Source organism: Rattus norvegicus, chromosome 1 (assembly GCF_021556685.1).
Source record: "Rattus norvegicus strain SHRSP/BbbUtx chromosome 1, alternate assembly SHRSP_T2T, whole genome shotgun sequence".
In the NCBI taxonomy this organism is placed as follows: Eukaryota; Metazoa; Chordata; class Mammalia; order Rodentia; family Muridae; genus Rattus; species Rattus norvegicus.
Genome location: NC_141534.1, coordinates 95,405,248 through 95,418,564, shown reverse-complemented (window position 1 = coordinate 95,418,564; position 13,317 = coordinate 95,405,248). Strand labels below are relative to the sequence as shown.

The 13,317-nt window shown below is 51.3% G+C and overlaps 1 protein-coding gene across 10 annotated transcripts in view; it reads left to right on the top strand.

Moving 5' to 3' along the window:
* Actn4 (actinin alpha 4) overlaps window positions 1-13,317 on the top strand; it is a 73,033-nt gene that overhangs the window by 40,202 nt on the left and 19,514 nt on the right. For 7 of the 10 annotated variants that reach the window (XM_087586385.1, XM_087586377.1, XM_087586362.1 and 4 more), the window contains 5 exon segments: window positions 7,420-7,534; window positions 7,699-7,818; window positions 10,131-10,217; window positions 11,038-11,125; window positions 12,457-12,535. In XM_087586385.1, the coding sequence (XP_087442511.1) occupies window positions 7,510-7,534; window positions 7,699-7,818; window positions 10,131-10,217; window positions 11,038-11,125; window positions 12,457-12,535 (399 nt within the window). In that variant the 5' untranslated portion in view covers window positions 7,420-7,509. 10 annotated transcript variants of the gene reach the window in all.

Genomic DNA, 13,317 nt, shown 5'->3' with positions numbered 1-13,317 from the left:
TCCAAGGCTTGCTTACAGAATGAAAATATAAAATATATATTGAAAACATATACATACATATATATATATATATATATATATATATATATATATATACCCCCACATAATGACTTTCAGAATACGATAGGAACAGAAACCATGAAGTCTAGCCTGATGTGCATGCCTGGGTCCTGGCACTTGGAAAATTGAGACAGGAGGATTGTGTGTTTGAGGCCAGCCTGCTCTATGTGAGACCCTGTATCAAACTTAGCAAACAATCTTAATTTTAGGACTCAACAGAGCAACATTGTAAGACTCCATGCCTCCCAGGAGGGTCCTCAGACAGACTCTTTAGATTCTCGTTAGGTCGGTTAGGAGACTGCTTGCCAACAGACAGTGCAATTTTTGAGAGTAGGTGTGGTAGATAAAGTGATAGTTTCATGGAGGTTGTCCTCAGTCTGGGAAAGCCTTCTGAAATGGTGACATTTGAAGGGAGTTCTGAGGAATGACACTCAGCCAGCTCTGTGACAAACCAGAAGAAAGCCTTAGGCCAGCATTTCTCCTGAGGAAAGATTTTACTCCAAAGTCCATAGGGGTATGCATGCGCTCTGACACCCTTGAAAGAGATTGGCCCTGGCTGGAACACAGGCTGCTGGGAGGGGGTTGGGGGAGCTGGTTCCTGGATAGACACGCAGGACCTTTGGAATGCTCACGTCTGCACTCTGCAGTATTTATACCTCTCCTCCAAAGGGAGGTCGGCCTTTTCATGGAGGCTGAGAAAATGCCGAATAAGGCAGCTTCAGACCAGAGCAGGAGACGCTGCCATATTTCACTGTAATTGCTTTCGAGTTAGACCATGTGGTCATGGGGCAGTCATACCACAGCCGTTCATTCTTCCACTAATCTAGGCTGGGCTCAGTGTCCTGACATTTCAGCAGTGGTAGCCCTGGTTCCCTGTGCAGCAAAGGCTATTTGTGTTGTGTTGCTGTGACCCCTCCCGTAAGTGGCTGTGAGCATGGTGTGATCAGTTTGCTGCTCTAACTTGTGGCCCCTGGGTTCCATCCCCTCAGGGATCTGGTGCAGGTAATGGGTCTTTGTATCATTCACAAGTAGACTTACAGCCCGTTTCAGAGGCACAGTGATCACCTCTTTGCCTGGGCAGCTGGTAACCTAGATTCCAGAAGGCTGAGCCCTGAAAGCACCTTTATAGTTTGTGACAAGGCCCAGGGCCCAGGAGCAGTCTCTGCTTTCAGGAAGTGAAAAGCTGTCTCACTGGGTCCAACTTGGCCTGAGCCTGGCAGTTGCCTGGCAGATGGGTGATAACAAAGGTGGCTATTTACCTTAGAAGTAAATAACTGCACCTCTCCATGACCAAGCCCTGGATGTCCCGTCTCAGGACCCGTGGACGCAGGAGGCATGGGCACTGTCAGAGGCCACAGCAGACAAGGTGGGAGTTCAGGAGGTGGGATGGCGCCCTCTCCTGCAAAGCAGTCGGTGCCCCAGCGGAACTGCAGACCCAACACACCCAACACGGTATTTCAAAAATGAGGTTTGAAACTGCAGGACCCCTAGCTTCTGTGTTCCTGGGGGAGGTTGCTGTGGGCAACTGCAGTTCACCCTAGGCCCAGGGAAAGGCTGGGTCTCCGGTCTTCCTGGGTCAGGCAGTAGATTGGCCTGCTGAGTGGGTGGCAGTGCGGAGTGGGGGTCGATCTTGAGGTATTGAACAGTTTTTCCTAAAATCGTGGCAAGTGAACGTTGATGGAACCCACATGTGTGTTGTGTTGGGTAGGCCAAACTCTTTGTCTCTTCAATCAGGGCCAGCATGTGTGCCTTAGCCTTGGGACACATCACAGCCTGTCTCTAAGTCCAGACAGACATTACAGGGCTTCTTGTTCTGTGCTGAGTGCAAAGGACGACTTTTATATTGAGAAATGAGAAAGAAAATGGAAGGGACAATTTCAGCTGGACCAACACTGTCAATGGCCGTCCTTGTGTTTGCCGTGCCAGCCTGCTATGGCACTTGGCCACTGGCTTTGGGAGTGTTTGCTTTCTTGCTCAGGGACAACCCAAAAAGAGTTCACCTCTCTGGGTTGGGGGAGGCGTCACCGTCAATGAAAGGCTCATTAAAGCCCACTACTGCTACATTCCTGGCCGCTTAAGTCACCTCACAAACAATATCCATCATTCATTTACCCAGCCGCCCCACATCCTGGTGGCTGGGAGGGGACCCTATGACACAGGAAGGACTTTATGACCAGTGATGCCAAGCCTTCTTCCCCTCCCCCAACCCTCAAGCGTGACAATGCAGAAAACCCTAGCTAGGGTCTCTTAGAGGCTGCTCACTTTACCCAGCTCACCCCTGGTCTCACTTAAAGCAGTGCCAGGCACAAGACTTCCCCTCCTCCTGCCCTTTTCACTCATGCCTCTGGTGAGAGCAGCATGGCCACCCCAAAAGGGCTTTGTCTGCTTCAACAGGAACAGCACCTTGATGAAATCCACTGACTCTCCAACACCAGTTCATAGCTACACTGCCCATCTTGACACTCTGGCTTCTCCCCAGTGACACTGAGACCATAAGTCTGCATTTCTAAGTCACACCAGGCATCCCTGACATGGCTTCTCTGCCCTCCTGCCAAAAGGAAATGTCTACTTTCTCCGCACCTTTCTTTTCTTCCTGGTTCAAACACATGGGCCTCCTGCTCTTTACACCCTCCCTCCACAGTTCACGTGATCTCTGGAAAACCAGGGACTTTGTCCTGCTGTCCCTCCTCTTTTTTTTCTTTTCTTTAAGATTTATTTATTATATATCAGTACACTGTCGCTGTCTTCAGACACACCAGAAGAGGACATCGGATCCCATTACAGGTGGCTGTGAGCCACCATGTGGTTGTTAGGATTTGAACTCAGGACCTCTGAAAGAGCAGTCAGTGCTCTTAACTCCTGAGCCATCTCTAGTCCCTCCTGCTGTTATTCCTTATTCTCACTCCTGAATTTGACCAGGATCTGTTTCCTCTGCCACAGGGCCTTTGCACAGGTTTGTGCTACCATCTGTCTTTTTCTTTATGATTCCCTCACCACTGCAGCTTGTGTTCGTATTCTCTCTCTCTCTCTCTCTCTCTCTCTCTCTCTCTCTCTCTCTCTCTGCGCCTCCCCACCCCCCCCCCTCTCTCCTCTGATTCCTCAGTACCTACACGTGGAGGTCAGTGAGGATGGCTGGGGAGGCAGCTGCCTCAGCCACAGGCTCTCCATCTCCTTCTCTGTCAATAGGAGCAGGAATGGTCCTGCTTAACTAACCGGTGTGAGAATAGAGGTGCTACTGTGTGGCGGGCTTGTGGAGTGGTGCTGGCAGTGAGCTGGTTGTGCCGAATCTGCTGCTGCAGTGGATGCTCCCCACTGTTAGGGTGTGCTTGATGTGGAGTGTGGCTAGATTGGTCATGTCCTGTCCCTGCTCAGGGCAAGGATCAGTGCTGTTGGGGGTTTGTTGTTCTTTGGTTTGTTTGCTTTGAAACAGGGCCTCTCTACATATCCCTGCTTGTCTTATGTAGACCAGGTTGGCCTTGAACTCATGGAGCTCGACTTGTCCCTGCCTCCTGAGTGCTGGGATTAAAGCTTCCATGTCCATTTTTTCTATCGGGGTTTGATTGCTGCCTGGCTTGGAGACACATAGCAGATGGCTGACTGCAGGCAACTGCATTGTTGCAAGCGGGCCTGGGAATTGCGCACCGCGGAGGAAGTTGGGTGGGCACATGGAGTGAGGCCTCCAGCTATAGAAACCACCCTCTGTCATCCACCCCACAGTGCTGGTGTGCACTGGGGAGGGAGAGGAAAAATCTGAGCAGAGGGTTATTTTTGTAACCAAGTATAAAAAGCTATGAATTTTTAATGTCCTTTCCAACCCTAGAGCCCCCTCACTAGTCCTGCTGCAAGGAGCAGTGGCGACTGCAGCCGCTTGTTCCCCACACAGCTTCCTGAGTGCCTCATCTCAGAACAGGACAGCCACACATCAGCAGACAGCCATTCGGTTCCCTGGAACACTTTGGGGCCAGGAAGGAGCACCTCTGTGTCCTCTTGCTGGGTATCTTCTTGGCACCTGCTCTGTGTTCTGCAGTGAGAAGGACAGATGTGCACGGCACAGCCACCACTCATCAAGACAGGCCTTTGGCGTGTGCTCGACCTTGAGAGCCTCATGTGCCAGGCTCAGTGTAGAATGACTGGCTTGCATCACTGTTTAATCCTTGTCTTAGGAGAGATTACAGCCACCGTTCAGCTTTCTCATTTGCCCAAGGTTATGGCAGTTTGTCTCAGTGGCAGAGGCAAGACTACTTCATCTACTGCCCAGAGGACAAGAGTAGAGATGGAAGGTGTGTTTCAAGGGCAAGTAGCTTATAGGGTCAGGTCATCATCTCCCTGTGTGGGAAAGGACATCTGCACAGACACTCTGACAGTCTCATTCCCCTCGAAACTGCAGGAGTGGGCCAAGGACCTGTACTCAGAGGGCACCCTACCTACTTCCTGAGTATTGGTAGGAAGGAGCCCATTAGTGTGTATATTCATCTGGCACTAACTGCCTAGCCTATGACAGGTGCTTAACTGCCTTGCTCCACAACTAATACTTGGAGCATCCACGGGAAGTGGACTCTGATCAATCCATTTTACAGGACAAGAGACAAGCTCAATGGGTAAAGTCAGCCAGAAACAGAACAAATTACCCAAGAGGCTGGCACAGAGACCCTCATTGGTTCCTTTCCTGCAGTGAGCTGGAGCAACCCATGTAGGCAAAGGCACCGTTCAGACACATGCCCTGGGCTCTGAGCGATGACAGAGTACCAGAAAGCTCCCTCTCCGGGAACTGCCTTTCAGCAAGCTCAGGCTGTCCGATGTGACTTGGTCACCTTGTGGTCCATCAACGTCTTTCACACACATGAAGAACAGAGATGGCCTGCTCAGCCTTGTCTCCTACTGCACTCTGGGCCGAATTCTTCTTGAGCTTTGCTCTTGAGATTAGTGATAGGTCCAAGGCCTCTTGTGCAGTGGGCAGGCACACCACCACCGAGCCGTGGCCCAGCTCACCTCTGAGTGCTGTATCTGCCCACTGTATGTTGTTGGACACATGGCAGGAGAGTGGGCTGTGTGTCTGCTAGAATCCATAAGACAATAAAAAGGCATGGTAGTTCACTCTTGTCATCCTAGTGCTTGGTAGGTCGAGGCAAGAAGATTTAGAGTTCAGAGCCAACGCTGTAGAGATGGCTTAGCAGTAAAGAGCACTGACTGTTCTCCCAGAAGGCCTGTGTTCCATCCCCAGCACCCACATGGCAGTTCACAGCTGTGTATAACTCTAGTTCCAGAGGAGTCAGTGCTCGCCTCAGCTACAGAGTGAGAGGGAGGCTAGCCTCTCCTGCTCCGCCCAACCCTCCCTAAAGAAAAGAAAATACAGACATGAGTGGAGTGCATGACGAGTGCCCCAGTCTGTACCTACAGTTCGGGGTGGGCAGAGCACAGAGCAACCAACCACCTGCAGAAGTAGTTGACAGGATTCCTGAAATAGGGACGGGGGAGACATTGAGCACTGCTGTGCCCTCCACAGCCCCAGCACACAGGTCTTCATGATGTTCACAGCACCGGTGGTATCTTCATTGCCATGTTACAGAACTAAACATGGATGTTAGGAAAGGCTAGGAAACTTGTCTCTGAGTTATAGCCAAGTCTAGACTTGGTTTGTCTGAATTCAGACCTATCGGGTAAAAGAAGGGGAAATGGACTGGAGGAGGAGGGGATTGGCAAACGTGTCAGTGAGAGCCTGCTCTGGAGTCCTTCCCCTGGAGGAGGAGCACACAGCTGTGGGTGACAGAAGAGACAACTGTCAGAGATCAGTAGCTGTCTGAGTGGCACTGGGTCAGAACCAGACCGTGAAGACCTGGTGTAGCAGTCTCCAGGAAGAGCTACATACACTGTGAGCTACTTTCGTTTTAGTTGTTGTTGTGAGACAGATTCTTGGTCTGTTAGCTCAGGTTAGCCTCTGCCTCCTGCTGCTGGAGTTAAAGCCTGTGTTACCACACCACAGAGGCTGCATTTTGAGTGGTGGCTCCACTGCAAGGCTACAAAGTAGGCAGAGGCATGGTTAGTTGAGAAACAGTAGTGTGCCACCAGGAGGGGTCTCTGTCTCCCAGGCATAGCAGCATGGGTGAGCGGTTGGGTCTGGCCACTCCAGCTGCCCTCATTGTTTGCTGAGTCCTCCGTGTAGGTTGGTGTATTATTAAGCAGTGTCTTTGTCTGGAAGGTGCCCTGTGCTGAGTCTGAATGAGCAGGCCTGCTGGCAGTTGTCAAAACACATGATGCTTGGCCAGAGGCTCATGGAAGCCCTTGGCACCCACCCCGTGTGGCCCTTGCTTACCCCCCCAGGCATGGGATGTGCTCTTGCATGTTCCTGGCTGGTTGCCCATTTCTGTTCTGGGGGCTCCTAGGAGAGCAGAGGCTTGGGTTTTCCCAGATCCAGCCGTGGGAGGGAGAGGGCCATTTTCCCCAGAAGATGCCTGGGCTTGTTAGTATTAACTGATCTGAACCTCTTCTGTGCCACAGATAACAGGCTCCAGCTTGCAGGCACTGAGTGGCCCTACACTTGGGTGTTCTGCCATCATTTGCAGTGTGCTGGGGTCTGGGACTGCAGCTTCTTGCTTTGTAGCCCTCGTCCAGAGCATGTGCTTTTACCATCTACCTGATCTTGAGAAACTTCCTAGATATGGCTGCCTTCCGCTTACCTTTCAGCCAACCCTAAGGCACATCCAGTTCCCAACATTGGGAAGAATGGGCCATGTATGGAGGCCAAGGTGTTTGACCTGTGAATTAGAGCTCAGAGTCCTGCCTTACAGAGGAGGGCTTGGCTGCTGGGCTACCTCAGCTCCAGTGAGCCTTGGTTTGTAGAATACTTTGCTCACTCAGTAGCTTTCTTTTTTTTTTTTTTTTTTTTTGGTTCTTTTTTTCGGAGCTGGGGACCCAACCCAGGGCCTTGCGCTTCCTAGGTAAGCGCTCTACCACTGAGCTAAATCCCCAGCCCCACTCAGTAGCTTTCTTGTCCCAGGTCATATGTGTCCAGTAATAGGAAGGTCATGGCTAAGGTCCTCCCTCAGCAGGACACTAGGTAAAGAAAGCCAAGGTCCTCTTGGATCCGTGTCTGCCTGGGAATGCCTCTCTAACAGCCGGCCTGGATCACTTTTAAGATCAGGAAAAAATTGTATGTAACTGGATATGGTCCCATGCTTACATAATCTCAGTATCTGGGAAGAGGAGGCCGAAAGACAAGGAGTTCAAGATCATCCTTGAGTCCAGCCTGGGCCACACGAGAACCCGTGAACATAAGCATGATGTATATAGAGGCTCAGTACTGCTTAGTGCAAAGCCCTGATGTTGGCTTACCTCCATACCTTCTCTGTTCCTCTTCCCTAGACCTTCACAGCCTGGTGCAACTCCCATCTGCGGAAGGCTGGCACTCAGATCGAGAACATCGATGAGGACTTCCGGGATGGGCTTAAACTTATGCTTCTGCTGGAGGTCATTTCAGGTAAGGCTCAGGTAACACTGTGCAGGCCATACTGTATCCTGTCCTAGCTGGCACTGACGATGCCCCCTGGCCCCTGGGAAATTTGACAGTTTGAGTCTGTGTGGTGCTAGCGCTGGGAGTGGCTTGAGTGGCTGTGAAGACCCCCTCACCACCTGTCTTCCCAGGGGAGCGGTTGCCTAAGCCAGAGCGGGGGAAGATGCGAGTGCACAAGATCAACAATGTAAACAAAGCCCTGGACTTCATCGCCAGCAAGGGAGTCAAGCTGGTGTCCATTGGGGCAGAAGGTAAGCAGGGGTCTTAGCTGCGAGGCTCCGAGGCAGGACTTCTGTGTGCTGAGTGAATACAGGAAGCTTTGCTTCCTGACGACAGTGGCTCCTACCCTTAATAACATGGAGGATCCATGGGCTCTACACCTTTAAGCAAAAGCTAGTGTGTACCGGGGGTTGGGGGTGGGGAGTGAGGAGGAACTGTGAACTGGCCCCTGTACACATGACCTGATTTATTTTTGTCAAGAGCAACTCTGCCTGGTCCATGTGGGTAGAAGGAGGTGTACAAGGAGGAAAGGGGAGCCTAGTGGTCTGAGCAGGGCATTGGAACAGAAAGTGTGGTCACAGGTCAGCCCTAGGCTTTGCTTCAGCAGCATAGGCTGGGTGCATGGCTCTGGACACACAGGATCCCTCTGTCTTGAATGGATTCCCAGATCTGTACCACCATCCTCAGCCAGCAGCTCCTTGGGGTCCTGGGGTTGAGTTCCCAGGCGCCTTTGGATGAGGAGAGGCTCATGGAACCCAGAGGCTGCCAACAACCTCTCTGCTCATTAGTCAAAGCAGAGTTTCTCGCCCTGACATCCATGTTGTCCCAGCTTTTAGAAAAACAAAGAAAACTAATTTGTGTTAATGACAGGACTGAAATTTTGGCAGGATGATAGGCCAGAATGTGTGTCTCTGAGTTCCAAGGCCCTGCCCCTGCCTGGGACCTCTGTGGAGGGGTGCCAAGCCTTGCATGCCACAGTAGAGGTAGCTGGTGGTTGTTTAAAAACCAAAACCCAAAAATCCAGGCAGGCCCAGAGATTTTGTGTCCTGCATGGATCTTTTCTCCGGGCTCCGCTCCAGCCCTGTGCTCTCACAGCTGCATTTGTTTTGCTCAGAGACTCATCTGCAGATACAGAGGGTGAGAGGAGGGACGGACCCAGCTTGTGTCCAGTCTCCACTTCGTTTGGAGGACAGCTCAGTCTGCAAATGTTTCCTCTGTATGCTCTAAGTGATCTTGTCCCAATCTGTGGCTGTCACATGCCTAGACGAGGGTAAAGGGCAGCTTCATGAAGAATCCTGGCCTTGCCTGGCCCCTCATGGCCTGGCAATTGAGGAACATGGCTTCTTCCCCAGGGTTATGAGAGGGGGTGGCAATTTGAAGCACAGCTGCAGGTCACAGAGGCAGCTGGTGGATGTGTCATGAAAGTCCTGGTCCTCCCAGAACTTTGGCCAGCCTATACCTGTGGCAGCTGTGAGATTGGTCATGTCCTTTGACTGAGGAAGCCTGGCCTTCTTGAAGCTTAGCTTTTCTGGTGGGAGAGCTAGCTTGGCCCAGTGCTGTAGCAGGCTGGTAGCCCTGCTTGATGATGACTCTAGCTGTGACTCCTGGGAAGACAGGGCAGGCATTCTATTCCTTTGCTTCCCCTAGAGCTCACGTGGTCAAGTGCTTGCCTAATACTGTGTGCTACAAAGGAGCTTTAAGTAGGGGCACCTTCTGTGTCCAGAGGCAGGCTGTAGTGTGAAATGGCTAGCTGTTTTGGAACAGTAACTCCCTGACAGCCCTCTTCCCAGTTTCCAGCTCAGCCTTTTCAAATGTTTCTCCCAGCCATTCCTCAGTTTCCCCACAGTGTGTTTCAACAGTCTGTTCTCCCAGTTTTCCCAGTACTAGCAGCTCTAAACTAACTTTTCTAGCCTATCTGTGCAGCTTAGTCCCCGAACATGTTCTCCATCTGTCTTCTCATTCTGCTAGTCCCATTCCTTTTTCTCTGCCTCAGCTAACTTCTCATAATCTATCCTGTCCAAGAGACAACCAACACTGAAGGTTCTAACAGCTAAGCTTATTTTGTTTGTTTTTGAGACAAAGTTTCTCTGTATAACAGCCAGAACCATGGCTGTCCTAGACTCACTTTGTAAACAAGGCTGGCCTCAAACTCAGAGAAATCCACCTGCCTCTGCCTCCCCAGTGGTGATGTTAAAGGTGTGGGCCATCACGTCCAGCCCAGCTAAGTTGGGCTCCTTTAAAGGACCAGGTGCACAAGATAAACCATACTACACTGCAGGGTCACTAGGAGGCAGCACTGTCCCGTTGTGCAGATTGTGTGGGTGGTAGCAAGGTGATTGGGAAGGAAGTGGCTCGTCCTTATTAGTGATAGTGTAGCCAGTGGAGAAAAGGCCTTTGTGGCTAGGAAGCTTGTGTACAGAGGACAGTGTCAGCAGGCTTCTAGAGTAGTCCTGTCTAGACTAGGGCATACTCAGTGCATCCCCCTAGTGGGGTGGGCTCTGCTGCCTGCCTTGGGGTGGCTCTCACTAGCAGCCCTCTCTCCCCGCCCTTTGTCCTCGTGCAGAGATCGTGGATGGCAATGCAAAGATGACCCTGGGAATGATCTGGACCATCATCCTCAGGTTCGCCATCCAAGACATCTCTGTGGAAGGTAAGACTCCTGGGATGTGACGAATTAACAACAAGCTCTGGGTTTTCTCCGTTCTCTCTCCTCCATGCTTACTTGGAGCCCATCTTTGCCACAGCCCTGTCTGGTTCCAGGTTACCCCAGAGCAACAGTGCTCTGTGGTCTGTGTTTCATAAACCAACCCTATGCTCTGCCCTTAAAGTAGACTAGAATGACTGGCACCATTGTACATCCTGGTGACCTGAGCTGCAGAATAAACTCAGGGTGGAGTTGGGCCTGGCCTTTTCTCTTTCAGCTCCACATACCCTTTGGGAGTGTGCATTCTGGCCTGCTTAGGCCATCCAAGAATGTTGCCCTTTCCACCTAGCCACTGTGTGTGTGCCACAAAATGAGAAAAGCCATGAGGCCAGTATCTAGAGGAGCTAGGTGTTGGGTCACCATGGTGACCAGGATAGATGTATTCCTGTCTCCATCGGATTTCCAATGTGAGGACAGCCAAGTTACCCAGAGGAGAAGATGGTACTTGTTGGAAACAGCCTGAGGCCAGTCTCCAGGGCTACTCACCATGTGGCCTAGAGGCTAATGACAGACTCGTAGGTTCCTTGCTATTTGCTGGAGTAGTCCCAATGATGACAGGGCTTTGTGGAGTTGGGCTTTGTGTGCGATGGACAAAGATCATGCACATTCAGAATGGGATCGGCCACCAGTGCTGCCCTTGTTGTGATGTCTGCCGTCTTTTCCCTGGGGGTATGTTTGTCCCAGGCCTGAGAACGCAAGTCCTGTTGAGCTTGGGTCATGTCCTGAGGTGTAATGTTGAGCTCACCTTTGAGTCTTGTGTTTGCAGAGACCTCTGCCAAGGAAGGACTCCTCCTCTGGTGCCAGAGAAAGACAGCCCCGTATAAAAACGTCAACGTCCAGAACTTCCATATCAGGTAGACAGGCACCCAGCAACACTGCGGTTCTGGGATCCAGGTGCTTCCTCATGCCTGGCTTTCCTTGCCGTGTTCTCATCCTGGTCTGTTCTATACAGCAAGCCTCAGTAAGTCCTTGACCTGCTCTCGGTGCCTGTGTGCCTGAGAGGAGACTGAAGCTGTTTAAACAGCCACAGCCAGGCTTCCTCTTCCTCTTCACATCTCAGGAGGCATAGACTGCCACTGCACTTGAACTTAAGAGCATGTGCTTTCCAGCTGCTAAGATGAGCACAACTCAGCCCAGCCAAGGGTCTACTGTCCCTGGGTGAGGGAGGCAAAGGCGAGATGTCTCTGTAATCTGAGAGAGGCAGGGGCCTGGGCCATGTGAGGCCAGGGCAGTAGGAGGCTATCGTCTGCCTGGGGTGTCCCCTTAGACTCATTCAACACATGACTCTGCTGTGTGATGTAAAAGGCCCCGCTGTGTCACTCCATGCTGATTGTGCTCTGTCCTTAACAGCACGTGGTTCCCCTTGGTGGCTCTGCTCAGTGTATTTCTTTTGCTGCTGCCTGCCATTGATTTCACCAGAAGAGGGCATCAGCTCCAATGACAGATGGTTGTGAGCCACTATGTGGTTGCTGGGATTTGAACTCAGGGCCTCTAGAAGAGCAGTTAGTGCTCTTAACCTCTAAACCATCTCTCCAGCCAGCAAATCAATTCTTTATCCCTAAGTGTTCCGAGGTTGTGTTCTAAGCTGCCACAATGTCGTGCCTGCAGTGCCTACCTCACACTGAGCCTACTGTGCATGGGAATTAGTCATTGCCGTGAGCCCCCAGGGGCCTCAGAACTGCAAGGGTCTGTAGCTCGTCTCTTCCACTTTGTGGGTTCTTTTTCCCCACCTTTTGTACCCCGATTTCTTCTCCCTAACACTAGATAGAGAAACAAGGGGTGAGGGAATTTGATCCCTGAGCCTAATTTCTTTCCTTCTGTTTCTTCTTTGACCACAGCTACTAAAAAACTACAACTGTCCACCCTAAAACACCAACGAAAACTCCCAGCTCGCCTCTTGGGGCCCTAGCATTTATATTCCCTCTGAAAACTTCCCAAACTTCCAAATGTCATGCAATCACAGAAACTATCTGCAGCTAACAAAAAATGCTTCTGCTAGGGCATGAGGCAAATCACAGACAGCTGCTGTGGACAGTCTGAATGAAGCAGCCCCATATCCCTACACTTGGGATTAAAACAAAAGCACATTCTTAAAAATAGTTGTTTTTTAAAGAAATCAAAATTCCAGAATTCTCAAAAAATTTCACTACAGGGACCCACTTCTAACTTTTGCCTTCCCTTACAGCTGGAAGGATGGTCTGGCCTTCAACGCGCTCATCCACCGGCACAGACCTGAGCTGATTGAGTATGACAAACTGAGGAAGGTAGGTATCCCTGTCTCCGTCCCCAAAGCTGCCCACTGCTGACCTCCACAGCTGCACAAGCTCAGAGAGCCTCCTTTACTTTTACCCGGTCACTGGCCTGGGGGCTAAGGCTCACTTCCTAGATAGCCTTGGGCACTGTCCATTCCTCCATGGGCATAGCAGCTGGCTAGGCTGTTTTAGGGTCTGTCTTACTTGGCCATTGACCCTCTTTGTTGACCTTCTGGATTCTGGAAGCATTCCTCTGTCCAGAGGAGGAAAGAGGGAATGTTGAGCCTTCCCATCAGCCACCATTTCCTGTGCAGAGCTGTGCTCCTGTTTGCTTATACAGAACTGAAGGTCTGGCCTCTTGGGAGACAGGGAATGATGTCCAAAGCAACCAGCCGTCTGCACCATACTAGGCTGATGGGCTTGCAGAGTTAAGGGCCAGACCGCTGGAGAATGATGGTACCCTAAACTGCTCTGGTAGGGAAAGGACCCCTGGAGACAGAGAGAACTCAAGAGTCAGGGGTGTCAGCGGAGCACCTGCTTGGGTGTGGTAGGAATGAGGATTCTGTTTCAGCAGAAAACTAAAACTAGTGAGGGCGTGAGGTAGATCAGGCCTGCTGATCAAGCTCCAGCTGCTATTGTAGCAGTGGGATCCAGTGTGGGAGCTCAGGTGTTCTCATGGCTGTTTTCCACCACACACACGCACACAGAACCTTACGATCTCTCAAGCCTGAACCAGCCCTAAAAGGTTCAGAGCACAGGGCTTCAGCTGAGGCCTGTGGCTGGCTGGCTGGCTG